The sequence below is a fragment of the Palaemon carinicauda genome, chromosome 1 (genome assembly GCF_036898095.1).
Source record: "Palaemon carinicauda isolate YSFRI2023 chromosome 1, ASM3689809v2, whole genome shotgun sequence".
Taxonomy (NCBI): domain Eukaryota; kingdom Metazoa; phylum Arthropoda; class Malacostraca; order Decapoda; family Palaemonidae; genus Palaemon; species Palaemon carinicauda.
The window spans coordinates 141,182,789-141,210,281 of NC_090725.1; the positions used below are offsets into that span (position 1 = coordinate 141,182,789).

At 42.5% G+C, this 27,493-nt stretch overlaps 1 protein-coding gene across 18 annotated transcripts in view; it reads right to left on the reverse strand.

The window, feature by feature from the left end:
* Nucleotides 1-27,493, reverse strand: part of Ndae1 (Na[+]-driven anion exchanger 1) — a 590,832-nt gene that overhangs the window by 62,236 nt on the left and 501,103 nt on the right. For 7 of the 18 annotated variants that reach the window (XM_068385451.1, XM_068385466.1, XM_068385537.1 and 4 more), the window contains 3 exons: nt 19,462-19,494; nt 18,253-18,485; nt 1,848-1,889 (listed from right to left, as the gene is read on the reverse strand). In XM_068385451.1, coding sequence (XP_068241552.1) covers nt 1,848-1,889; nt 18,253-18,485; nt 19,462-19,472 — 286 coding nt within the window. In that variant the 5' untranslated portion in view covers nt 19,473-19,494. Of the gene's footprint in view, nt 1-1,847; nt 1,890-18,252; nt 18,486-19,461; nt 19,498-20,479; nt 20,774-27,493 lie in introns of those variants that run through there. The other 11 variants (XM_068385510.1, XM_068385574.1, XM_068385557.1 and 8 more) reach the window with 4 other exon arrangements.

Below are 27,493 nucleotides of genomic sequence, written 5' to 3' on the forward strand. Positions count from 1 at the left end.
AGCTGTTTACCACAGGGGTAAACAGAAAACTTCAGATGTTTTTTTCTCTCATTTCCAACCCATGGGTAGTATTTGAGGATGCCTTCCAACACCAATGAGATCGCCTGGATGACTACACCTTTCCTCTGTTCAACCTAAATACTCGGTTGATCAGCTAAGTGTTAATCCCGCAGGCCTTAAGATGACCCTGGTTGCTCCTATATGGCCACATGTAAAGTGGTATTATGATCTGTTATCACTTCTAGTCAAGTTCCCAAGAGATCCATCTTTATGGACCACCCTTCTGTCCACCATACCTTCAAAGGTACTACCAATACGTAAAGTCCCTTCTACATAACAGATGGAGACTATCCAGCTTCTCCAAGAAAAAGGCTTTGCGCAAGGTTTGTGTAGGAGATGGCTGGATACCTGTGATGGTTCTCTACAGCTGTTTATCAGCAAAAATGAGCCATCTTCAGAGATTGGTGCAATTAAAAAGGGCACTTCTCGTGCCTAAACATCTCTAGTGCAGATTGGGGACTTCCTTGTCTTCCTTTGTCAAGAGAAGCACCTCTCATTTGCAACTGTGATTAGCATTGGAAATATATTTTTCTTATCAAAATTCTGTTTTTCAAAAAAGTTATTTGAGATATAATTTATATAAAACTAATACTATGAATTAATTTTATGCATTGTACACCAACTTCTGTGAGTTTCATGTGCCACAGCAAGCCACAAATTTATATTTTTAACCAAATATAATCACTGGACTTCAGTTTTAGTGCTAAAAGTTAAAAGTAGTAAAGGTCTGTTTTATTAAGGATTTGGCTTTCATAAAATGTGACTACAGTTTATATCTATGAGAGAAGCATACTAGTAAATTTGTGATTGATACCTAATAAAATCTGGAAATATAGAGTTTTTATGCAATTATATATGTGTATAATATGAAGTTGACTTTCAGTAGTATTTTTTATGAACTGTGATACATCAGACCTTACAATTCAAGGGTTTGCTATTTGTGGACTTGATTATTCGTAGGAAGGGCTTGACATTCACTGAGCAATATTCATGGATATTTATTCATAATTACAAGACACCATATCTAGAGCTGACCTTCATAGAAAAGACAAAAGGCCATTACAGTATCAAAAAAGTGTTTGGAAATTCAATTATATAACAGTATCAGTCCTAACTTATTCTACCTCTGTTATATAACTGAGTATGCTATTCTCTATTTGGTCTTATATAACTCAGTGCTATTATGTCCTTTCAGTTAAGGTGCAACTTCACTGAAAAAGAAAAATACAAGCACAGCATACTGTACTCAGTTACATAACAGGGGAGAATAATTTAAGACTGTATTTTCAAGCCCTTGTGAAATAAACTGATTGCTTTTTCTCTTTTATATATAGTAATGTTATTATGAAATTTGATATATAATTCTGATTAAATACTAATACATACTGCTTTGAAGAATTCTAGACCCTTCCTGTGAATAATCAAATTTACAAATAGCAATACCATGAATGGTGCAGTATTGCTAATTACACATAATTTTGACCATTTATGAAATGAAAACCCACAATCCACAAATTTCCAGAATATAGACAATATACTCATAAAATGTTTACAGATGCACATTGTTTGGTAACCATATCCTAAATAAAATATTATCTGCTAATTTACTGCATACTACGAGCTAAGACAACCATATTCACCCATACAATCTAAGAATTCTATGCAGTTTAGCTCATTACAGAGTTTTGTATGAAGTAATTAGTGATGAATGAATATCAACCACAACAATTCAGGGAATCATGTTTTCATGGCTGCCCATGTGGCTGGCCTGTAGCGCAGGGGCGTACAATTGAATCCTTCAGGAGAATCCTCTTCCAGCATGGACAACACTGGGGAAAGTGACATATGACCCAAAAATAAAAGATTTATTGATCCACTAAATATTGTTATTACTTAAAATTACAGGTTTGGTCAGCTTATGAAAAATCAAGAGCAATTCTAAATGGAACTCATGTATAGCATGAGCAGCAACTGCAAAAAAATAACACCATAACAGCTATTATGCACATGGAAATAATTATAAAAATTTAGCAGCTTTTCATATTTGGAGCTTTACGATGAACATATAAAACATTTCAAGTTCATAAAAGATAGATTCCATAATTATACAAAATATTCAAAACAATTAAAATTTGCAACATACTAACCACTGCCTTATAAGACTTAACCACAGACCAAAGGTTGAACAGGCCACAAAAAATGGAGAAAATACCCATTTGCCAAAGTAAACAGCATACTAACAGGCATTGGTGAGAGTGAACTGGAACTAAATGGTTGGGCAAATGTTGTCCCAATAACTAGCAGACGGTACAGTGAGACTTCAAAATGAATACTATTTTACATCGGAATACTGTATTGACTAAAATCATTAACACACGATACAGTAGATTACGAGTTATATAGCCATTGATACAAATGTACTGTACTTTAAAATAGTTGATGGAATTATAAAAGAAAAAGCACAATGATTGACTAGTAGACAATGTAATTGAAATAAAACTTCTTATTTCTATACTCAATGTTAATATTTCTGTCTCTGAAGCAAAATCAACAGTTATATTAACCACAAAAAAATAAAAAATTCCCATTCTTCCCTTCAAGAGGCCACGCCTCTTTCCCACCAACGCAATATTTAGTGGTTAATGGCAACTTAAGGTAAAGCTTGGCCTCAACCTACTCTAATCAGTCTTCAAGTCACAACTAATATCCTATCCTCTTGAAATCATTAGTCAGCATGGAACAGGGTGGGTATATAATATATATGAGCATCAGGTGAGTACTGTATAGAAATAAAGTAACAAATTATTTCTATAGACTAATAATGTTCATACAGTATTGCTTCTCCTCCAAAAGCTCGGTTTATCAACATTCAACCCCTGATTTATCTAAAATTTTCCCATGTTCTTTCCTTTCAATATATACATATCACTAGTAATGTAGTGAAATACACTTATGGTTAATAGCAAGGATAGCCCAAGGTTCTTTGTGATATAATTTGGATGTAAGTATGATGACAACCCAGCAACATAACTTTCTTATTTTCAATCCTGTTGCAAACATGCATTTAATAAAACAGTTCAAAATGTTCTCAATAACCTGAATAACTACTACAGTAATACCTTGATACGAGTTTAATGCGTTCCGGGACCAAGTTCGTGTGTCAATTTGCTCGTGTCTCAGATGAATTTTTCCCATATAAAATAACTAAAAAAAAAATTAATCCGTTCCCACCAACTTAAAAAAACCCTTAAAACAGTATATTACAGTGGAAAAACATGTTTTTAATTGTTCTAATTAACATTCTACGCTTACAAAATAACATATACCTATGAACTTGTTAAGATGCTCAATGAAATGTAACATTATAATAGATTTCTTACCTTTGAGACAGATGGTAGCGGCTAACGGTGGCGTGTGCGGAGGAGGAGGGAGAGAGGACCGGGAGGAGTGTCTTGATGGCAACACATTCGGTACGCAACACTTTTGTAACACTACGTAACATAAGCTTAACTTTAAATTTAATTTAAATGAAATTAGCAACTTTAAATTTAATTTAAATGACATTAGCACTTTAAATTTAACTTAATTAACATTAGCAACTTTAAATTTAACTTAAATGAAATTAGCTTACTGTACACACACTTAAAAATAAAATGTTAATCTTACGTTACACTAAAATTATTTCTAATTCTGTTTTCATTTTCATTTTTTTACTTTTCTTCTTCTCCCGGCTTGGCTCTTTTTGCCTCGCTTTCACCTTCACTTTTTGACAGCCTTTTTAAAAGGAACCTATCTGGGGATGTTTGCTTTTGTCTCCCCTTCAAAATGTTGCAAAAATCACGCAGGCAAGTGTCGTCACAATAGGCTAACGCACGACCACTCACCAACTTGTCTGGGTGCCTCTTTTCCATAAAATTAGAAACTCCTGCCACTTCGCTAACATGTCTTTGATTTCTGCTGTAGAAAGGCGGCCCTCGTCTTCCACCTCCTCCTCGCTACTGACCTCCTGCAACACCTCTGAATGTTGCATCTCCTGGAGCTCTATCAATTCCTGTGTCGTGAGCTCTTCCTGATGCTCCTCGACAAGGTCGTTCACATCTGCCTCGTCTACCTACAGCCCCATGGACTTTCCAAGATACACGATTTCATCCATCACAATATGTTCGAGGTCATCAGGGTCTGTCGTATAGAACCCTTCAAAGTCCCTCTCAGCGACGGAAGCTGGCCTCAATTTCTTCCATGCTGAATTAAGAGTTTGTCTTGTGACACCCTGCCATGCATCGTCAATAATTTTTAAGCAATGGACAATATTGAAATGTTCCTTCCAAAATTCACAAAGGGTGAGATTGGTGATGTCTGTGACATCGAAGCATTTCTTGAACAAATGCTTCGTGTACAGTTTTTTGAAGTTGGAAATAACTTGTTGGTCCATAGGCTGGAGGAGTGGCGTGGTGTTGGGCGGGAGATAAAGGACCTTGATGAACCTGAACTCATCAAGAATGTCCTCTTCGAGACCAGGAGGGTGACCAGGGGCATTGTCGAGGACCAGGAGCCAGGAGACATTTCATTGGCAGGTTTTTCTCGGCCAAATATTTTTTAACTGCCGGACCAAAGCACAGATTAACCCATTCTGATAAGAAAAGCCGCATAACCCAAGCCTTAGCATTAGCACGCCACATCACTTGCAGTTTTTCTTTCAAGATCCTTTGGCTCTTGAAAACACGTGGGTTTTCCGAGTGGTACACCAGCAGTGGATTGACCTTATAGTCACCGCTGTCATTGGCACACAAGGCTAGAGTTAACCAGTCCTTCATGGGTTTATGGCCCGGTAGTCTCTTCTCCTCTGCCATGATGAAAGTCCTCCTGGGCATCTTCTTCCAGAAAAGGCCAGTTTCATCGCAGTTGAAGACTTGTTGGGGGATGAAGCCATGTCGGGCGATAACCGATGCAAAGGTTGTGACGAAGTCCGCCGCGGCTTTTGAGTCGGAACTTGCTGCTTCCCCATGCCTCACAACCGAGTGTATTTCAGTCTGTTTTTGGAAATTATCCAACCAGCCACGACTGGCTTTGAAGGTTTCCGCTGGCGTCGAAGTCTCCCCTCTCTCAGCTGCTTGCTTCCCTTTCAAGTCATCATAGATTCTGCTGGCCTTCTCACATATGATTGTCTCGGTCACGCTATCTCCCGCCAACTGTTTCTCCTTTATTCATAATAAAAGAAGCCTCTCCATCTTGTCGTGAATATCACTGCGCAGCTTGAAAAGGATGGTTACTCCTTTGGAAGGCTTGGTGCTCTTTATAGCATCCTTCTGCTTGAGGATGGTACATATTGTCGATGTACTCCTCTCATTTTGGCACGCCAGCTCAGTCACTCTAGCCACTCTCATGTTTTTCGACTATTTCATGCTTCATCTCCATTGGCATCATACGCTTTTTTTTTTCACTATCCTTGTTTGCCCTCGCTTGCTTTGGACCCACTGCTTATTCAATTAATTCTGCACTGGCTAACGCAAAAAACACATAAAAAAAAGCAAACACTACGGCCGATGCTCAGAGATAACTTTATGCGACGGAGATCTGACGGGAAAAACTGAGCGATGCTGTCCTGGTGAGAAGCCTCTCGCACAATTGATCACCTGGCAGCCGCATAGGGAACTACCTCGTATCTCAGGACAAAAATTTGCTCGAAACTTTCCTCGTATCTCAAAATTCTAGTATGTTGGGACACTCGTATCTCAAGGTATTACTGTATTAGAAATGTATATTTTCTTTTTTTTAAAATCATCAAAATTGCATTAAAATTTGTCGGATGAGCTCATTCCCCTGACATGCTCTTTCTTGCTACAGTAATTCCTAAAATTCACTGTAGATAACATTTTGATTAATTCAGCAGTGCTGTAGTCGCTGCGGTAATTTGAAACAATCCAATTGGGCCCAGTTTGACCTGGGAAGTTGCCGGAGGGCAACTTTTTATCCAATCAGAATTCAATAATTCCAAATTCAAACAGGGTAAAGGAATGCCAGGGTTGTGCAGACTCCTCTGACATCATGTGCTCCAACCCAAAAGCTTTTTGGGGCAGGAAGCGAGGTAGGCAAATCAGCATGGTCAACTAACTCCCTTAGTCAGATGATCATATTTTGTTACCTCCTTGACTCTCCCCGTGCTGAAGATGAGTTGCTGCAGGTGCACTAGCATTATTTATATATATTTAAGGTATTGCCTCAGGACACAAAAGCAGCTGATCAGGCAGTAGGTAGTAGGTTGGCCAGGGCACCAGCCACCCATTGAGTTACAACCACTAGAGAGTTATGGGGTCCTTTGACTGGCCAGACAGTACTACATTGGATCCTTCTCTCTGGTTACGGTTCACTTTCCCTTTGCCTACACACACACCAAATAGTCTGGCATATTCTTTACAGATTCTCCTCTGTCCGCATACACCTGACAACACTGAGATTACCAAACAATTCTTCTTCACCCAAGGGGTTAACTACAGCACTGTAATTGTCCAGTGGCTACTTTCCTCTTGGGAAGGGTAGAAGAGTCTCTTTAGCTATGGTAAGCAGCTCTTCTAGGAGGACACTCCAAAATTAAACCATTGTTCTCTAGTCTTGGGTAGTGCCCTAGCCTCTGTACCATGGTCTTCCACTGTCCTGGGTTAGAGTTCTCTTGCTTAAGGGTACACTCGGGCACACTATTCTCTCTAATTTCTCCTCCTCTTGTTTTGTTAAAGTTTTTATAGTTTATATAGGAAATATTTATTTTAATGATACTGTTCTTAAAATATTTTTCCTTGTTTCCTTTCCTCACTGGGCTATTTTCCCTCGTAGGGCCCCTGGGCTATAGCATCCTGCTTTTCCAACTAGGATTGTAGCTTAGCAAGTAATAATAATAATAATAATAATAATATAATAACGATTATACAGTACAGTATACATAATTAGTTACAACTTTTTTGAGGAAACATGTAAGTGCATATGATATGCTTTAAATTGGATAAGATATTTTTCAGACCTAGCCTACTAGTGACTTTTGAGATTATGCAAATAGGATATTTTATGCTTAAGATGTCGAATATAAAAGTAACTTGTTTAACAAAAGAGTTGTTACCCCCTAATCCTGTCATTAATGGAGAGTACCTGTATTTTATATGAGTATGACACATCAAGAACAGGCTGCTCAGTCTTATTTACTAAAGAAATCAAGGCACGACCAGATGTCCCATTGGAGAACCAACCTTACTTGTGAAAACACGAGGAGTCAGTGAGTCCCAGCCTGATTCAGATGCAGAGACAAAGCTCTTAAGCCATGGCGATCAGTAGAAATAGAATTCAACCACTCCCTTCCTCTATTACCTTGAAATTAATATCTTTCATCATCAAACTAGCCTCAAATGTATCATTATCATGTAAAACTTAATTTGGGAAAATTTCCATAATTTTGATCAACAGATCCATGTCATAACTTCAACAGGGATCCCTCCACATCTAAAATAAAATTGCAGTAATGTACAATGTTTGATACAAAATATATTGAAAAGCTACAGAAGAGAAATAGAGGCAACACAAAAAGTTTGAGTTAATGCTACAACCCCTTTAGTAAGAAAGACCCAAATACTACACAAGAAAGGAAGTTCCAATGAATACTAAAAACAAAGAGCACAAATTAACTAATGCCAGTATGTGCATACCCATAATCAGCAAAATCTACATGCTGTAACTACACTCACAGCCGGTTCAATTCTGAAGTCACAAATCTGGGCACTCATAAGAAAAGGGTTTGTATGTTTACAATGTTAGTGTTCATAATAAGAAAATATTTTAAAAAATGCAGAATTTTTTTTTCATAAAATGTATTACTTTAATACTCGCCTGATGTTCATATTACTTTTACTTGGAGCTATGTCAACGTCTTATTATAAAACCCTTGATATTCAATAAAAATTAAATTCTATCTAGCATACATGCTAAGTTACTGTAAGAAATACACAATTAGATGAAATATCTGAACAGAGTTCATTGTGGTACTTAGATCAATATTTAGGTTAGATTGATGCAACTTCAATCATTTCTCAGAATTATCTTTAGTCATCTCCCATGCCTATTTATGCAAAAGGGTCTCAGTAAAATTTTGCCAGTCATCTCTAACTTGAGCTTTTAAATCATTAACTCTCTATTCATCAGCTCCTACTTCATGCTTCATAGTTCTCTATCATCTCTTCCAACTCTTCTGGTACCCTGTGGAGCCCAATTAAATGTTTAGTGAACTAATCTCTCTTAGGGAGTGCAAAGAGCATGGCCAGACCATCACCATCTACCCCTCACCATGATCTCATCCACATATGGCACTCGAGTAACACAATACACAAAGGTAATGTGGATCAAGATCTCCCAGAAATAATTTCCTTGAACACTCCATGCAGTAATTGCTAACAAATCCATGGTAAAACATCTTAATGTGTAGTAATATGCAAACCATCTGAACTTCAGGCGAGTATGGAAATAAGAAATATGACAAATTCGAAGATAATTTGTATTTTTCCTAACCATACAAACCTTAGCTATTTACAAAGGGTTTACTTTTAGCGCAGCTGAAATGACGAGCCAATAGTTTTTAACGAGGGTTAATTACCCCCGCGCTAGTTAGCGGGGGGTGGGGAAGGGTAGCTTGCTACCCCTCCCCCCTCCACACACCGGTGACTTGCTTCACTTCACTTAGAGGTAGGACTTGACTTGGGGGTCAGGGATGGCGGGCACATATGTGTAAATAGCTAAGGTTTGTATGGTTAGGAAAAATACAAATTATCTTCGAATTTGTCATTTGTTCCGTAACCGAAATACAAACCACGCTATTTACAAAGGGTGACTTACCCCTTAGGAAGGGTGGAAAGTCCCCAGCCTTACTGACTTCGGCTTGCCCGGGGGCTCGATCCCTTAGTGAGCAGCACTAGAGAGAGGGAGCCCCTGTACCTCACAGGTTCCTAGCATCGCTAGGAACGAGTGGCCTACATAAGTAGTGTGAGGAGGAGAGTGTGACTCGTCCTATGAAGTTGACCTTGAGACCTTCAGATAGGAATTCTAGGATAGGACGTTCCCCATACCACCTCGTCAGGGTATGGGAGACGCAACAGTATTAAGCTTAATACTAGGAGCACAAAGAAGCATGGGTTACCTGCAGAGGTCGAGGTCAGCTATGCGAGGACCAGGATGCTGCTTCCCCAAGAGAGGGGAGAATGAAGAAAGAAGTAAGGGTCAGACATACTCTTTCATTCACACAGACTAAGACCGGGTAACAACGCCCTCAACCTACTGCTACTTGTCCAAAAAGGAGCCTGAGGTTAGACCAGCTGTTGTGCAGCCACCACAGGGCCGATAGAGAACGTATCGAGGCTCCTGTGGGTCACGTCTTGCAGGTAGTGGGCTGTGAAGGTCGTTTGACGCTTCCAGACCCCCGCTTGAAGTACCTGCGTCACAGAGAAGTTTCTCTTGAAGGCCAGGGATGTAGCAATACCCCTGACATCGTGGGCCCGAGGGCGACGTGACGGAGGAGGGTCAGGATTCAGGGCATGGTGGATAACCCTACGAATCCAAGCAGAGATGGTGTTCCTTGTGACCCTCCTCTTTGTCCTGCCTGTGCTCACAAACAAAGCTCGCACATGAGGACGGACTGCAGCCGTTCTCTTCAAGTAGTACCTCAGACACCTCACTGGGCATAGTAGCAGCTGGTCTGGGTCGTTTGTTACAGAACGGAGACTCGCGATCCTGAAAGAGTCGAACCGAGGATCCGGCACTCCAGGATTCTGAGTCTTGGCCACAAACTCAGGGACGAACCTGAACGTTACCTCCCCCCATCCCCTTGAATGGGCGATGTCGTACGAGAGACCATGAAGTTCACTAACTCGCTTGGCCGAGGCCAAGGCGAGTAGGAAAGCCGTCTTCCAAGACAGGTGGCGATCGGAGGCCTGGCGTAATGGCTCGAAGGGAGGTCTCTTGAGAGACCTGAGAACTCGAACCACGTTCCAAGGAGGGGGTCTCACTTCCGACTGGGGGCAGGTAAGCTCATAGCTACGTATGAGTAAAGAGAGTTCTAGCGATGAAGAAATATCCACGCCCTTCAATCTGAAGGCCAAGCTTAAGGCTGAGCGATAGCCTTTCACTGCCGAGACAGAAAGGCGCATTTCTTCTCGCAGATACACAAGGAAGTCCGCTATTGCTGGAATAGTGGCATCGAGTGGAGAGATACCCCTTCCACGACACCAACCACAAAAGACTCTCCACTTCGCTTGGTAGACTCCCTCAGAGGACCTTCGCAGGTGCCGAGACATTCTCTCCGCAACCTGTTGCGAAAAGCCTCTCTCCGCGAGGAGACGCTGGATAGTCTCCAGGCGTGAAGCCGAAGCGAGGCTACGGCCCTGTGAGGGACACCGGAGTGGGGTTGTCTGAGAAGCTCGTGTCGTGGAGGAAGCTCCCTTGGGAGTTCCGTCAGGAGTTGCAGAAGGTCCGGAAACCATTCCGCGTGATGCCATAGCGGAGCTACTAGAGTCATGGAACAGTTGACCGATAGTCTGGTCCTGTTGAGCACCCTTCTCATCAGACAGAATGGTGGGAAGGCGTACACGTCGATGTTGTCCCACCGTTGCTGGAAAGCATCTTGCCAGAGTGCCTTGGGGTCCGGGACTGGTGAGCAGTACAGGGGCAGCTTGAAGTTCAAGGCTGTCGCGAACAAGTCCACCGTCGGGGAACCCCACAAAGTCAGGACTTTGTTGGCTATCTGAGGATCCAAAGACCACTCGGTACTCACTATCTGCGAAGCCCTGCTCAGACTGTCGGCGAGCACATTCCTCTTGCCAGGAATGAAGCGAGCTGATAGTGTTATCGAGTGGGTTTCGGTCCACCTCAGAGTCTCTACTGCAAGATGGGATAGCTGTTGCGAAAAAGTGCCTCCCTGCTTGTTGATATAAGCCACTACCGTGGTGTTGTCGCTCATCACCACCACGGAGTGACCCGCCAGGAACCGTTGGAACTGTTGAAGGGCCAGAAAGACGGCCTTCAATTCTAGCAGGTTGATGTGTAGGCACTTTTCTGATTCTGACCAAAGGCCTGAGGCCCTCTGGTTCAGAACGTGCGCCCCCCACCCTTCTTTTGACGCGTCCGAAAACAGAGTCAATTCCGGGGGAAGGACGAGAAGACTCACTCCCTTTCGCAGGTTCTCGTCGGCCAGCCACCACCGCAAGTCCGTCTGTTCCAGAGACCCCATTGGGATCAGAGTGTCCGGGGAATCGGATCCTTGATTCCACCGGGACTTGAGCCGCCATTGAAGGGATCTCATCCTGAGGCGGCTGTTTGGAACCAGACGGGCCAGGGAGGATAGGTGGCCCAAGAGACGCAACCACGATTGGGCGGGGAGTTCTTTTCGCCTGAGGAAAGGTTCCGCCACCCTCCTCAGCCTTGCTATCCGGTCGTCTGATGGAAAGGCTTTGTGGAGATTGGTGTCTATTAGCATGCCTAGATAAACCAGTCGCTGGGACGGCTGCAGAGAGGACTTCTCGAGGTTTACCACGATCCCCAGATCCTGGCAAAGATCTAGAAGCCTGTCTCGGTGTCGAAGAAGGGTCGACTCCGAGTCTGCTAGGATCAGCCAATCGTCTAGGTAACGAAGGAGACGAATGCCGTTCCTGTGCGCCCAAGTCGAAATCAGGGTGAACACTCTGGTGAACACCTGAGGAGCTGTGGAGAGACCGAAACACAGCACCTTGAACTGGTAGATCTTGTTGTCTAGGCAGAATCTCAGGTACTTCCTGGAAGACGGATGGATTGGGATCTGGAAGTACGCGTCCTTTAGATCCAGTGTACACATGAAGTCTTGTGGTCTCACCGCAAGTCTGACTGTGTCTGCTGTCTCCATGCTGAACCGGGTTTGTTTGACAAACCTGTTCAGAGCCGAGAGATCGATGACGGGTCTCCAGTCTCCAGTAGCCTTCTTTACAAGAAAGAGTCGACTGAAGAAGCCTGGAGAGCCGTCCACGACCTCCTGGAGAGCACCCTTCTCGAACATGGTCTTGACTTCGGCCTGAAGGGCCAGCCCCTTTGCCGATCCCATGGCATAGGAGCTCAACGACACTGGATTCGCTGTCAGGGGAGGTTGAGATGACGTGAACGGGACGCGATAACCTTGGCCGATCACCGAGATCGTCCAAGCATCGGCCCCGAGATGTTGCCACCTGCGGACGCAACGCTGAAGGCATCCCCCCACAGGTGGACACGCAGGGGGACTGCCACCCCTAGGGCTTGCGGCCGCGGCCGCCACCCCTAGAAGTCTTGCCTCCCCTGGAGGACTTACCACCCCTCTTGACCTTGGCTGGAAAGGGCTGGGGCTTAGACACCACTTTCTTAGCTGCCGGTGCCTGTTTTGGAGCCTTACGAGGCTGTTGCTGCTGTTGTGGCGGGGCTGGAGGCTTATAGGGCCGAGTTGTAAGGGCCCTGTGGAGGAGGGAGTCCGTGCTGGATTTCCTCCACCTCTCAGCCGTTCGCTCCAAGTCTTGAGGCTCAAACAGGCTCTCCCCCAGGAGGGAGGCATGTCGGAGCCTACACACATCTACGGCGGGGACCTTCGGATGGAATCTCTCGGACACAGCATCGCGACGCTTCAACACCGAGTTGGCCCACAGGGTGGTAACCTGGTGCGCCAAGAACTCGATGGAGCGGGTGCCCGAGAGCAAGAAGGTCTCTAGGGCCTTCCTATTGGTCTCCTTGGACAAGTCCTCAGATCGCAATAGGATGCCCAGAGATCCTAACCAGAAGTCCAGCCACGAAGTGGCCTGCATGGCACACTTAGCGACCTTCTCGTGGTTAAGGATCTCTGCCGCCGAGAACGACACCTGCCGGGCAGAGAGTTTCTCCAAGGGAACTCCCTTCGCCAGCTCCTCCACAGAGTGATGGAGCGGAAGAGCGAGGTTGTGCTCACCCAGGATCTCGAAATACCTCCTCTGCTGAAGGCGAGGAGGAGGGATGAGTTTGTTCCCGGCAGTGGAACGACTGGAGGAGGCAAGAAGTGCGAGCTGAGCATTGGCCCTAGCTCTGGCACTCTTCAGCCCCCGAGACCAGGGCAGAGCTGCACTGGTCTTAGGGGCCTTCCGAACGTCGAACACTTCATCCAGAATTGTGTCTTTGCCTTCACGGGGGGGGATGACTGGATCCGTAAGACTGTTAAGTTGCCTTATCAGGCTTAGGACCTGCCAGAAGGCATGTTCGGACTCTTGCTGTTCTCCTCCCTGTGGGCTGGCAGCTAAGTCTCCTGCCCCAGGAATCTCTTCCTGGGGTGATACGTGGACATTCCCCTGGGTAGTCATGGGTTCCTGTCGAATCCTTGCAGAGGATTTAGGGATGGTCTTGGAATCCTTGGGCTCCCTCCTAGGAGGGATACAGGATCCCAACAACGAGGTTCGAGGGGCCCCTTCCTCACGAGACAATTCTCCTGCCTGAAGCGAAGTCTCCCCCCCTGGTGCCGGGGGGAAGACTACCGGTCCACTGGACTCACCTGAGGACGGAAAGGCCTCGTCCACGGGAGAAGGAGAGAGTACTCGTGCAGGAGAGGGAACCCTCGAGACCGACCTCTTGGGAACCAACTTCGCCCTGGGGGAAGTCACCACGAAGTCCACTCCTCTCTTTCTCTTCAGCGAAGGAGAGACAGCCGCTGGTTTGTCACCCTGGCCGGCGAGTGCTGGTTTCATAACCCTCACTAACGCCCGTGCCAGCGGACCAAACCAAGTCTGCTGCTCAAAGGACACAGAGTCCGAAATCCTCGCTAAGGTGAAAGGGATCGGGCGATCCTTTGGAGTGGACACGACGGTACCTGCCTGAAAAGAAGGTGGGGAAGAATGTTGTAATGACCTGTCCTCGTCCTGCAATACCAACCTGTGCTTGGATGGAGGTGATCCCGAGTGCCGTCTAGGAGCACGCGTCCCTGCTGCTACCACCGGCTGTGGAATTCGCCGCGAACTATGGTCGCGCGAGGGTGAACGGTCGCGCAAAGGCGAATGGTTGCGCGGGCGTACAGGCGAGCGGTCGCGCGGGCGCGCAGGCGAGCGGTCGCGCGGGCGCGCAGGCGAGCGATCGCGCGGGCGCGCAGGCGAGCGATCGCGCGGGCGCGCAGGCGAGCGATCGCGCGGGCGCGCAGGCGAGCGATCGCGCGGGCGCGCAGGCGAGCGATCGCGCGGGCGCGCAGGCGAGTGGGCGTGAGGGTGGGCAGGTAAAGGAACACGTGTCCGAGGCGACGAACGCAAGCGATGGCGCGACGGCGAGGGATCGTGCTGCCGCGTAGGTGAAGAAGATCGCTGGCGATAATGATCACGTGATGGTAAGCGATGGCGAGCAGCATGTGAAGGTGAATGATTGCGCGCAAGAGGGCGATCATTCAGGGTTGAGCGATGAGGAGCAGCATGCGTAAGCGGGCGATCGTTCAGGGTTGTGCGATGGCGAGCAGCATGCGTAGGTGAATGATCGCGTGAAAGGGTGCGATGGTGATCAGCATCCGCAGGAAGGCGATCGTTCAGGGTTGTGCGATGAGGAGCAGCATGCGAAAGCGGGCGATCGTGCAGGGTTGTGCGATGGCGAGCAGCATGCGCAGGTGAATGATCGCGTGAAAGGGTGCGATGGTGATCAGCATCCGCAGGAGGGCGATCGTTCAGGGTATTGCGATGAGGAGCAGCATGCGAAAGCGGGCGATCGTGCAGGGTTGTGCGATGGCGAGCAGCATGCGAAAGCGGGCGATCGTGCAGGGTTGTGCGATGGTGATCAGCATCCGCAGGAGGGCGATCGTTCAGGGTATTGCGATGAGGAGCAGCATGCGTAAGCGGGCGATCAGGCAGGTTCGTGCGATGGCGGGCAGCATGTGAAGGTGATCGCTGGCGAACTGGTGATCGCTGGCGAGCTGGTGATCGCTGGCGAGCTGGTGATCGCTGGCGAGCTGGTGATCGCTGGCGAGCAGAAGGTCGACGCGTGTCCTGTGAGAGGATAGGTTCACGAGCAGGAACGGGAAGATCGCTGGCGCGTTGGCGAACATGTGTTTCTGACACACGATGGTGAGCAGGGAGTTCAGCAGGAACTAAAGGGTGGTCAGAGACCGCAGGGCGATGGTCCTCAAATGAGCGCTGACGCTCGGAAGAGAGCTGACGAGCAGGAGAGCGCTGGCGAGGGGGGCGAACCTCAGGAGAGAGCCGACGAGCAGGTGAGCGTCGGCGAGCAGGAGAGTCTTGGCGAGCAGGAGATCGTCGACGAGCAGGAGATCGCTGGCAAGCAGGAGATCGTCGACGAGCAGGAGATCGCTGGCGAGCAGGAGAGCGCTTGTGCGCTGGCCCTGCTCGCGTAAGGGAAGAATCCCTTAGCCCCGAAGGGACCGTTGCCCGTCGGGTGACGAGTTCTCCAGAAGGCGAAGATCCGGCAGGAGATGGAGAGCGGTCCGCAGAGAGGTTCAAGGAGGGCGGAGTAGTCGGTTGAGGCTGACGAGGAGAGTCCCCCCCGGAGGACGAAGACCCAAAAAGGCGCCTCTTAGTCCCCCTGTAAGGGGAAGGGAGGCCCTTGTGGCGTAGAGGGCGGTGAGCCTTACGGCGGAGGCGGCCTCGGGGGAGATCGTCGGGACCATCGGTCCTCCGAAGGGGAGTCTCCTTCAAAACACTTCCCTCAGAAGGAAGCTGGGCAGCAGTCGAGACCGAAGGACTCACTTCCCCCTTCGAAGGATGCACGGAAGGAGGAGGAGAGCCTAGAGCACCATCACCAGCAACAGCACCTGCGTCGGAAGGCCCAGCCACGTCGGAGGCCTCTGTCACCACGACGTCGACAATAGACAGAGGGTCTACCTCCGCTACCACCGGCGACTGTTTAACAGCGGCCCCCAACGAGACAAGGTCAATAAGAGCGACCCTGGAGGGCAAGCCCTTAAGCCCCAGGGACGACCAAATCTGCAACAGATCATCACTGGATAAAGAATTATTATCAATAACCTCCCCCGGAGGAGGAGGGGGAACCGCCTCGCTATGGGAGGCGACGCCCTCTCCCCCCACCGAAGGTAGGGAAACAGAACAAGGGCCTGCGCTCCCACTCGGACGACTCTCCTTAGGAGGCGGACGAGGGGGAGCTTCGGAGGAGGTTTGGGCGGCGGAAGAAGAGTCCCGAGAACCTTCCTCCTTCAAGGCTAACCCCGGAGGAGAACGGTCTCTCTTGGACTTCTTCTTACGCCGACGGCCAAACCTCTCCCACTGGGAGGCAGACCACTCCCTACACTCACGGCACATGTTATCCTGGTCGCACCGTCGGCCCCGACATTGAGGGCAGAGGGTGTGAGGATCCGTACTCACGTCCGACATGAAAGTCCCACAAGGACGGCCGGCAACTCCAGGGCATGTCCGCATATTAAATAAAAGAAAATAACTGAAGGTCAACTTCCAACCAATCACACAAGCTGTAAAGAAAAAGAAGAAAATTAAAGGCTGTCAGCGAAGGCGATGAACAGACACGTCTGATCACCGCCGAGCCAAAAGTGAAGTGAAGCAAGTCACCGGTGTGTGGAGGGGGGAGGGGTAGCAAGCTACCCTTCCCCACCCCCCGCTAACTAGCGCGGGGGTAATTAACCCTCGTTAAAAACTATTGGCTCGTCATTTCAGCTGCGCTAAAAGTAAACCCTTTGTAAATAGCGTGGTTTGTATTTCGGTTACGGAACAACTTACTTTTAAAATTCTATTTATTCCTTTTACCCACCTAACAGGTTAAAAAAAAATTGAATACAAAATGCCTTCCTCAATTTTTCCACATTCCCTCTAGAGAAGATAATAGCTTTCTTTGTCCATTTCTTTTATTGGGCAGTTAAGTTTCATTTAAACAGGACGGAAAACATTAAGGGAAAAGGTTCTTAATTTTTCTCGTGGGTGATAGGATTTCAAGACATTCTCTCTCCAAGAAGGCTGTAACATTTCTCATCAAGGAATTTTTCTTTGAAAAGAATTTTGGCAGGAGCTCAGTGGCAAACCAAGTTGGCTTTTGCCAAACATTATTTAAAAGAAATTGATTTTCTTTCAAGAATTATTGGGCAATTGGTGCTGTGGTAGCTAAGGGTGATGTATAATAAAAAAAAAAAATATTCTGTTCATTAATTTTCTTAAATTTGGTTTGTTATTGGGTATAAGTTTTCCCAATCATAAATTTCAGGGTGTTGGGTATTATAATATACAGTAATTCAAAGTTAAGTATCGGTATCAAAACCTTTGATGTCAGGATGCCATATAACTCCAAATCAATCAATCAATCAATCAAAAGTTAAGTATTAAGGATGGAGGTGAAAGGACTTTCAAGTTTCAAATTCCTTATACAGCACTATATTTTCATTCTCTCATGGGCTTTTAATATTATTCTTTCAATCTTGTTACCTAAGTTATTACAAGATAGTAATTGGTTAACGGTTAATAAAGGCAATTCTCAAGTAATTGGTGTAGACATTTAGGCCAGAGCATTAAATGTTCCATCTTTTTCTTTCATACCCAACCTCCATCAGAGTGTGGGATTTGGTATTACAAATGTCAGAGGAGGTTCTAAGGTAAAAACCAAATTTATATCCTCAAAGGAATTATTTCTAGACTCACCTGGCATTTATAAACCTGGCCTTTTCCATCCCACCTCCCCACTGGATAGTGATGTCCAGAGGCTATTGAACATGTTTCAACTTGAGGACTGAAAACACATAGCTGCTGCAGAGTGACCTCACACTCATTGTCATGCATAATGCATAGCCATATTATCTCAATACTCCACAAGAGGGACAAGACTTTTCAAGGAAGAAAGTGGGAAATTTCTTGTTTTTTAGGGTAGAAGTTGAAGTTTAACTAGCTCTGCGAGTGAAGCATTATGAATATCAGATGATAATAGAAATAATTAATTTAACTAAATTCCATTAATCCACAAGTTGCCATGCAGACAGTGAAAGATCAAACCAGCACAGTACCTTTGAAACAGATAAGCATAAAAAATGATGGATCATTTCAATTCAGATAGTTCCAAAATATCTTGAGAAACCAGAACCACAAAGATATTCTGACTTCGAACATAGACCATGCACAAAACTTCTTTAGAAAGAAAATGTAATTGGTTGGCATAAGACTAGCTTTTTCAAGAACACACAACAAATTAAAATGTGGCTGTTAAACTTACCAGGTCTGTTATCATTTCCTTCTTTAGTAGAACTTCGATGATGGTGACGATGTCGATGGTGTCTGGAACGACGTCGATGCGCCCCAGGAACATGAACACCCACATAAATGGAGTGAGCACGATGTCCCTCTAAGTCTTCATTTGTGTAAGAGTGATGTTGAGATAAACCAGGATCTCTAGGGGGCTCCTCATCTGGGGATGTGGCAGCTCCTCCTCCTTCCATCTTCTTAGTGCTGTGAATATAAAAAAAAAATAATTTAATTCAAAACAGAATTAAAAGTTGTCACTCATTTTTGTTTCCAGATTAACCACCAACCACCTTTTTCAATCAATCAAGAACAATCCAGTAAAACTACTGCACAGCTAAATAATAAAAAGTATGGTTGGACACAATCCACTGGGCTTAAAGTAACTTCACCTTGTTATAAAGTATGTACACAATGCTTTAAGTTATTCCTAAACCATACAGGATGCATAGGTTAAAATAATTTACATGAGAAGTTTAAAAACACAGAGTATCCTGTGTCATAGCATCAATGTCACATTATTAAATCAATTGAAGACTTAATATTTCTCACAGCTTTGTGTAAGTACAAGACTAATTTTGCTACACCAGAAATTTATTGAAATCATATTTTTTAAAAATACAACGTACAGCAGCTGAGGTAGTTTCAATCCTTCTTTGTGACTACAACTACTGTACTGTGTTTACCTAAGCCTTAGTTAGTCCTAGAACAGCTTTTTTAAGAGGCTACAGAAGACAATCAGAACAAGTTTTAGTACTAACACACGTACCACAACCAGCTCGAACCACTAAGTGTTGCATTCCTTTAAGTGTTGGATAATACTTCCAAAGTTCAAATGTCAAGAGTCAACAAGTAGAGCAAATTGAAAAATAGTTTAGATTAATAAAAGGGAAAATTGCGGATAAAATGTTAATTACTAAAATGAGTTACAATTCTTAAAGTCTGCATCAGATGACTTCTACTTTTCCTTCTTTTACTAAACATTACATAAAATGGAAGTATCATAAACAATACAGGAATCCACGAAGGGGCTCAACAAAACACAATCATGCAGGAGGCCCCATCTCACAGCAACTAGAATGCAACTTTCGAGCATCTCTTCGTGGCCCTGTTAATTGGTTAGGGTTAGAATGGTACAAAAAGGTGAGGTGTAGGCAATATTACTCTATGAAGAAAGACTTACTTTTTCCCCATGATATCCACTGTCAACGCTGAGCTACTGGGAAAGGGGGAAAAAGAGCAAAGAGAAGGGATCAAAGACACAACAATAACTGTGAAGGCAGGAAGACAGATAAAAAAAAAAGGGTTTTTAAAAAAGTACCTGCAGATGAAATTACACTATAAAAGGGCAGAAAAAGAATGACAGCATACATACTGATCTCATCACAGCATCACTCCTGTGAGTGCAAAGATATTAGTCTACTGATTTCTTCACAAAGGGGAGTACTGTACAAATTCAACACATTTAGGTCTACAAGAAATCTAGCAAAACCCAGTAAAATGTATCTTTTATAAATAAATTTTTGAAGATCCTTAATATATGTCTCAAACATTGAATATTGAGACAAACCACTCAGAAAAGACTACAATGAGATCCTGATCTGACAAATTTGAAAAAAAAAAAAACTCTCAACTTGCATGTTCACCTTAAAAATACACCCTGCCATAGCTTTATCAACAAGAGAGTGAATATCTTAAATTAAAAAAAAAAAGTCCTCTTAGCTAATGCACACCATACTACAATTACTCATGCAATTCAAGAACACACTTCAGTGCAGAATAACAAGGAACCATCCACTCTAAGAAAACCACAGAGAAAATCATACACTTTTACAAGTTTTTTCCTTTACATTATATTAAATAAACACATTTCACCAATTCAACAAGTGTGAGGTATTCTATACTAAACACCATTCAGAACAATAATAGACCATTCAGAAGAATAAAAAGGGGGATTACAAAATCTCACCAAATAGACGAATAGTTTTTACATCAGTTCTTTTTTACCATTTGCATTTCCCTTGCACAGATGTGGTACCAGGTGTAAATATTCAGATTTTGACCAAATGTGTTTATGATGAGGTTGCTACTTGAAGGAAGTTCAAAAGGCTTTCACGCCAATGGAGTCTTACCCTTTCTTAATGTTTCCCATTCAAATAATGACCAGATCCAAATTTGCTAAACACTTTCTGATCAAATACCTAGTGTGTAGAATGTTTTATTTTTTGCTGGCAGCATTCCTGGCACGTTGTATGGTGTGATAATCAGCAAACTACTGGAGCAAGGGGTTTGCATTCAATGCATTCCCTTGTATGATATCACAGAAATCATAGATAGAATAAAACACAAAGTCCTGGTGTTTTGCATGGATGTGGTGCCAAAGCAAAGAAAGCCATGATCTAGCAGTGTTGTTTCAGGAGAAAAGCAGGATGTTTTGGCAGAAACACTTTATGAAACAAAGGAAAAGGGGCAGTGTGAGTGGTAATGGGGAGGGCAGTGTTTTTGGTTCCCAGGTAAATAAATGGTGCAGCAGCAGAAGTTCCAGGATCACCACATGATTTCCACTGGATTATCGTACATGAGCCTTGAAATTATCGTTTTTTAACCAAAGTTATCGTACACACTTTCAACATAATTATTAACGAGTAACTTAAATGACTTATTTCAAGGTATTTTAGTATAATTGTTTAATTAACACATTATATATATATATATATATATATATATATATATATATATATATATATATATATATATATATATACACAGTATACCTAAGGTATGTATCGCACATCGTACCGACCCAAAATAATCGTACATGTAAGATAATTATCGTACGTATGGCAACCCTGTAACTATTATTCGTACTGTCATAAAGACCTTAGAGAACAATGTAACCGTAAAAAATTAATTTCATGATTGTACGGTCAATGCTGGGTGACATGAAAAACTTTAATATTATTTTTGAGTACATACTCCAGAATAGAAGATTATAAGTAAAAAATAATTTTCTTTAAGTCTGTATCTATCCACAGCTTGGTTAGGAAAATAGTGTTAATTTGGCTGCAAATTAAACCAAGTTAGATACATGTTTAATGAGACATAAGTGAGAAGAGCACAAGATGATAAAGATGATATATGGAGTTTGATGCTAAAGTCCAAGCACTGAAGCCAAGAAAGTCATTCGGCACTCAGCAAGATGAATGAAATAAGAGAAGGGGCTCAAGAGATAGAAGTAGAGGAATAGATAAGAAGCTGGTAAAACTCAATACTGTATGGTGCATAAATTGCATAAAAATCACAATTAAACGAATTCATAATTTCACCGCTGAGTTACAATATCCCTTCCATTCCCTCTTTGGTGTTTGACAGTAGAAAGGTCGTTTTACCCAGGACCCGTGACTCTACGTGAGTCTTGCTTTAACGGTTAACAGAACCGCTGTTTTTACCATGAGATAGTTTTATCAATTCCACGTTTTTGGTAGATTCTAGTTTTCAAAGTAAGTTTATAATAACATGTTTTTCTTTATTCTTCGTGTAATTTGTCTCAATTTGTGTTGAAATATGTGAAAAGTAACAAAATTATGGCAGCATGCATCCGAAAACAAGCTCATGTTGACTTCGGCGGGTGTTATTAAATTTAAATTTACCATTACGATACTTTATAATATATCTATTTATTTAATATTATTTATTGGCAAAACCTATATCTAAGGGAGAAATGTAGATTAGTAAATAAATTTTGATTCACATTACTTGGTAATCATTTGAAAACAATGATGGTATTCGGACAAAAATACTTCCGACCAATCAGCTATTAAGAAATTTTCCGAGCTAAACGGGCACCCCGGCGAGTCGGTGCAAATATGCCTAGCTAAAAATATTGACTATAGTGCCTTGTGGAGCCCAACTGAACGTTGGGCGAACTAATCTCTCTTGGGGAGTGCGAAGAGCATGCCCAAACCATCTCCATCTACACCTCATCATGATCTATCTCATCAACATATGGCACCCGAATAATCTCTTATAGTTTCCTTTCTAATCCTGTCCTGCCATTCAACTTCCAATATCCTTCTGAGGGCTTTGTTCTTAAATCTACTAAATCTATTAGAGATTGTTTCATTGTCATACCATGACTCATGTCCATAGAGTAATACGATCTCACTAAACTGTGAGATTTAATTTCCAAGTTTTACTTAACCTAGCCATTGTTTGATTTGCTTTTCTCAATCTTTCACTAAACTCTTATTCTAAAGACCCTGTATTGGAGATTATAGTTCCTAAATACTTAAATGATTCTCAATTCATTTCATTTTGCTTTGCATACTCCGTTCTCATCATCTCTGTCTTTCTTCTATTTACCTTCAGCCCAACCTCGTTTGATATTTCATGCATTCTGATAAGCAAGCATTAAAAATCCTTTAGTGTTCTGCTAACAAGGACAGCATCATCAGCATACTCTAGGTCTGTTGAATTCCTATCATCAATCCAGTCCAATCCTTCTTCACCAACTCTGACTGTTTTACACATTACAAAATCCATGAGGAGGATAAACAACATAGGTGACAACACATTCCCTTGGAGTACTCCATTGTTCACTGGAAATTCATTTGATACGACTTCATTAACATTAACTTTGCACTTGCTATGCTCATAAACAGACTTAATCAAATTTACATATTTATGGGGAATTCCATAATAACACAGGACTCTCCACAAAAGTGGCAGGTGCACACTATCAAAGGCTTTTTCATACTTCACAAATGTAATCAAAAGGGGATTTCTATATTCTACGTATTGCTGTACAACATGTCTCCAAACGAAAATTTGGTCAGGGCAACTTCTACCTTTTCTAAATCCTGCTTGTTCATCTCAGCTTTTCATCAATCTTTCTCTCCAGTCTCTTTAGAATACGCATACTTTATATTTTCATAACAACTGACGCAAGTGTTATGCCTCTGTAATTATTGCAACCAGTCAGGTCTCCTTTTTTTTTTTTTTTTTTTTGCTATTTTCACCAACACTCCTAACTCCCATTCATCAGGTTTTGCCTTTTCATACGACATTCTACAAAATAATCTTATAAGTAGTCTGGGAGTCACATCATTTTCAGCCAGTATCATCTCAGCATAATATATATATATATATATATATATATATATATATATATATATATATATATATATATATATATATATATATAATTATATATATACTATATATATAATTATATATTTATCTTTATATATATACGTATATAAAGTATTTATAAATATATATACACACACACACACACACACACATATATATATATATATATATATATATATATATATATATATATATATATATATATATATATATATATATATATATATATATATATATATATATATATAAATCATAATAGAAGAATGATTTTAATTAACCTGTTATGACATATAAAAATATAATGCAGTGCATTTTAATTACAATGCAGAAAAATCTAATGTGATATAAGAAATTCAGAAGAGTTCAGAACCCATAACATTGAGCACGTGTGCTGATACGTGGAAGTTGGACCAGAGGTGATTTCATCCAAAAGAGGGATGCAATTCAGAAGTTAAGATATATCCTCGTAAATGTTTTTAGTAACATAAATATGGAGTTCTTTTACTACAAAGATCCTTAAAAGCATTTTGGGATCAAGGTTTTTGATGACGTATCAAGCAACAATTAGCTAATGCATACTCGAAGTTGAGTATATAAAGGTTAGTTTGGGATAACGAAGGACACACCACTCTGGAAGTTCAGCTACAATAGTCCAAGTTGAGTTTCCTTTAGGCTCTGATCTCTATGATAATAATTCTTTGATTGTGTTGACTGTTCTTAAGGAACTGAAGTGATAACATAACTGCTTTTTGATTTCTCATGATTTAGCACAGGCGAGTGTGGTTTGAGATGTAAATATGTGATTATGTAATCTGATCAGTGAAAATAGTGCTTGATACTGCTTCATATTCACTAAGCAATAAATTTGTGAGAATTTTATATTCTATCTAAATTATTAATAAAATTATTTTTGTAAGGCATCCATATTATTTAATTCTAAAAGAACTCCAACTAAGAACATTTCAATTAAATATTTCATGACTGACTTCCAGAACTTGTAAAACAAAAACCTAACAACCAAATGGATGAAATCTTTTGAAGAAGGAAAATGAAAACGGTCAGATGTTTTTGGTAATTATGACTTGAGGTTCAGAGAAAAAACATGCCTTCTACTACACCGGCACGCAAGACCAACTACAAATGTACAATGGCCAGCCCAACAGATGGGCCCATTGGCAAAGGGGATTGTAGTATTCACAGTGGTTATTCAACTATGCTAAAACTCCTTCCTAGTGCAGCAAGACGGGTAGCTACAAATACAGGATTGCGTCAATCCAGCCATTCATACCTTCGCCTACAATGGCACTCACAAAGGTTGCGGTGGCCGATGTGGTAACGTCCCTGACTGGTGAACGCCCGACTGGGGTTCGATTCCAGCTCAAACTCGTTAATTCCTTTGGTCGCTGCAACCTCACAATCCTTGTGATCTAAGGATGGGGAGTTTGGGAGAGCCTATAGGTCTATCTGCTGAGTCATCAGTAGCCATTGCCTGGCTCTCCCAGGTCCTAGCTGAGATGGAGAGGGGGCTTGGGCGCTGATCATATGGTATGTATGGTCAGTCTCGGGCACTGTCACTGTCCCTTGCCTTTTCCATTCATGAGCAGCCTTTAAACATGCCCCACCACGCCCACATGAGAAATGATATGAAGGCTACCCTCCAGCAGTTACTGCACGAGACCAGGAGGGAGTGATGCCCTGTATGTAACCCATTAATAAAACGTTTTCCTCTACTTTCCATGTCAGTTAAATTATCAATTATTTCTATTTCTCACTGTGAATTAATTTTCATTCATCTGATGTTTGGATGGACTAAATTATCCATTAATTACCACAACAAAACCTTTAAAATGAGTGTATATGTGTATTTATAGACATGTGGGATGCATAGTGAATTTTCTTTATTTATTATGGGAGAAATTGGCTAAGTATAGGAACATTTTAATTTGCAAGATCACTACCAGAGCAATTAAAACTTGCAAACCAACGAGAGAGAGAGAGAGAGAGAGAGAGAGAGAGAGAGAGAGAGAGAGAGAGAGAGAGAGAGAGAGAGAGAGAGAGATTAAAGGGGCTGTATTTTTAAATTCTACTCAACTTATAGTAATTTCTCTTCTGAAAACAATGACTGGCACAATTACCTGTACTAACATTACTGAAATATATGCAGCAATGTATACTGGTGAAGAATGTATTGTAACAGCTTAAGTGTTTACATATGTGTCTAACTTTTTACTTTTACTGTTCACCAATCTACCTTATAGCTAATTTATTCCTACATTTCAGTATTTTTTTTTTTATTTGAGTGGACATTTGAATATTTTGATAAGAATAATTTTTGTAAATATAACTGCAACTAAAATTTCGTTTGAAAATACATGTTAATTTCTTCTTTCCTTTTTGAAAATTGGAAGATTTAAAAAGCAGTAATTCAGATTTCTGTGCAGTGCATTATGGGTAAAATTACTGTCCTTTTGCTGTCGTCTTTTCCTTACACGCGACTTCAGATGCAGTTTATTCTCTCTGATACTGAACTCTGAAAAAGGATCGCCTTCCTTTAAAACTGCCGATGCTATTAACATGGGATTTATCTTGAATAAATCGGGGACAAAAGAATTTGGCAGACATTGTGTTAGAAAAAAAGAAGAAAAAAAGAATAAGATGAAAATGAAGTCGTCCATTCTGATTCAACATACAAACATAAACTACAGGAGTAGTGAACCCACTTAAGGGAAGCAAGGTATAGGTGAAGGGAGTGCACTGCACTAAGAGCGGGTGGTGGGGTTAACAGGAGAGGGGGAGGGATTCTTCTACACCTGGAAGGAGCAATGTGTATGGAAAGGAGAGGAACGAACAGCTAGGGTTAGGGGGAAAACGAGGCTAGAAAGGGTAATGAAGGGGCAAAGGAGAGTACGCTCACACCAGCTAAGGAAAGGGAAACGATAGTGAACGGGAAATAACAGAAAAGGGAAGAAAGAAAGGGGGGGAAACAATATCAAAAGAAATTGTATATAAAAAAATTAGGTACAGGTATAGAGTTAAGAGGTAACAACAATGGAGACGCCCAACAGAGAGAGAGAGAGAGAGAGAGAGAGAGAGAGAGAGAGAGAGAGAGAGAGAGAGAGAGACCGTTGCAATAGATTACAAGCACCAGGCGATCGACCTTGACTTACCAACACCGGCTGCTGGACCTTCCCTCCGCCTTCCACAGACCGTCTTTTTGACGGGAGTTGGGAGCTCTTCTTGCATGCTTGTTATGCACCAAAGATTTCAACACCGGAAGATGAAATTAATTACGAATCACAAGCCGACGGGGATGCTAGCTAGACCCAAAGGAAAGATCCAAGTTTTTGAAATTATATGGGAATCTATCTAAGCGATTAAAGAACATAACGATCCGGAAGGTAGGCTATATCAAAACGGAATAAATTAATAATCAAGGAAAATCTCAACGCCAATTGACAAAACAAAATTAAATACAAGAATCTACTATGAATACACAAATCTTCATCTTAAATAAACTAAGGAAATTTCGAAAACTCATGAAACAAAAATGCCAATTAGAAACGTTCATGCCTAGCAATCTTATGGACGGGGTCAGAGAACAGCTCCAGCTTGACAGTTTCTAATAGTGTAGGAAACCTCACCGAGTTTGTGAGCAAGGGAAGCCTATAAGTGTACCTTCTGAGTAACCAGCAGCCATTGCCTGGCCCTCCCTGGTCCTAGCTTATTGGATGGGGGGGGGCATAGGTCCTGATAATTTGTGTATTGGTCAATCTCTGGGGTATAATGTCCTGTCCCTTGCTTCTTCCATTAATGAACGACCTTTAAACCTTTTAAAAGCTACTAAATATAAATTATAGCCGGATATAATTTTTGCCGGGAGACGGTTCAATGCCCTTTAAATTTACTCGGACCTTAAGTAATCCACGTTATCCAGCAAATGTCGCCATTAAGCGAACATAAACGAACAATAGTCCCAAAACAGACCTGATATTCAAATAAGCTAACACAGAACCTACAGTATATGTCGTCTGCAAGTAACCTCACATGGGTTGACTGCAAAGTAG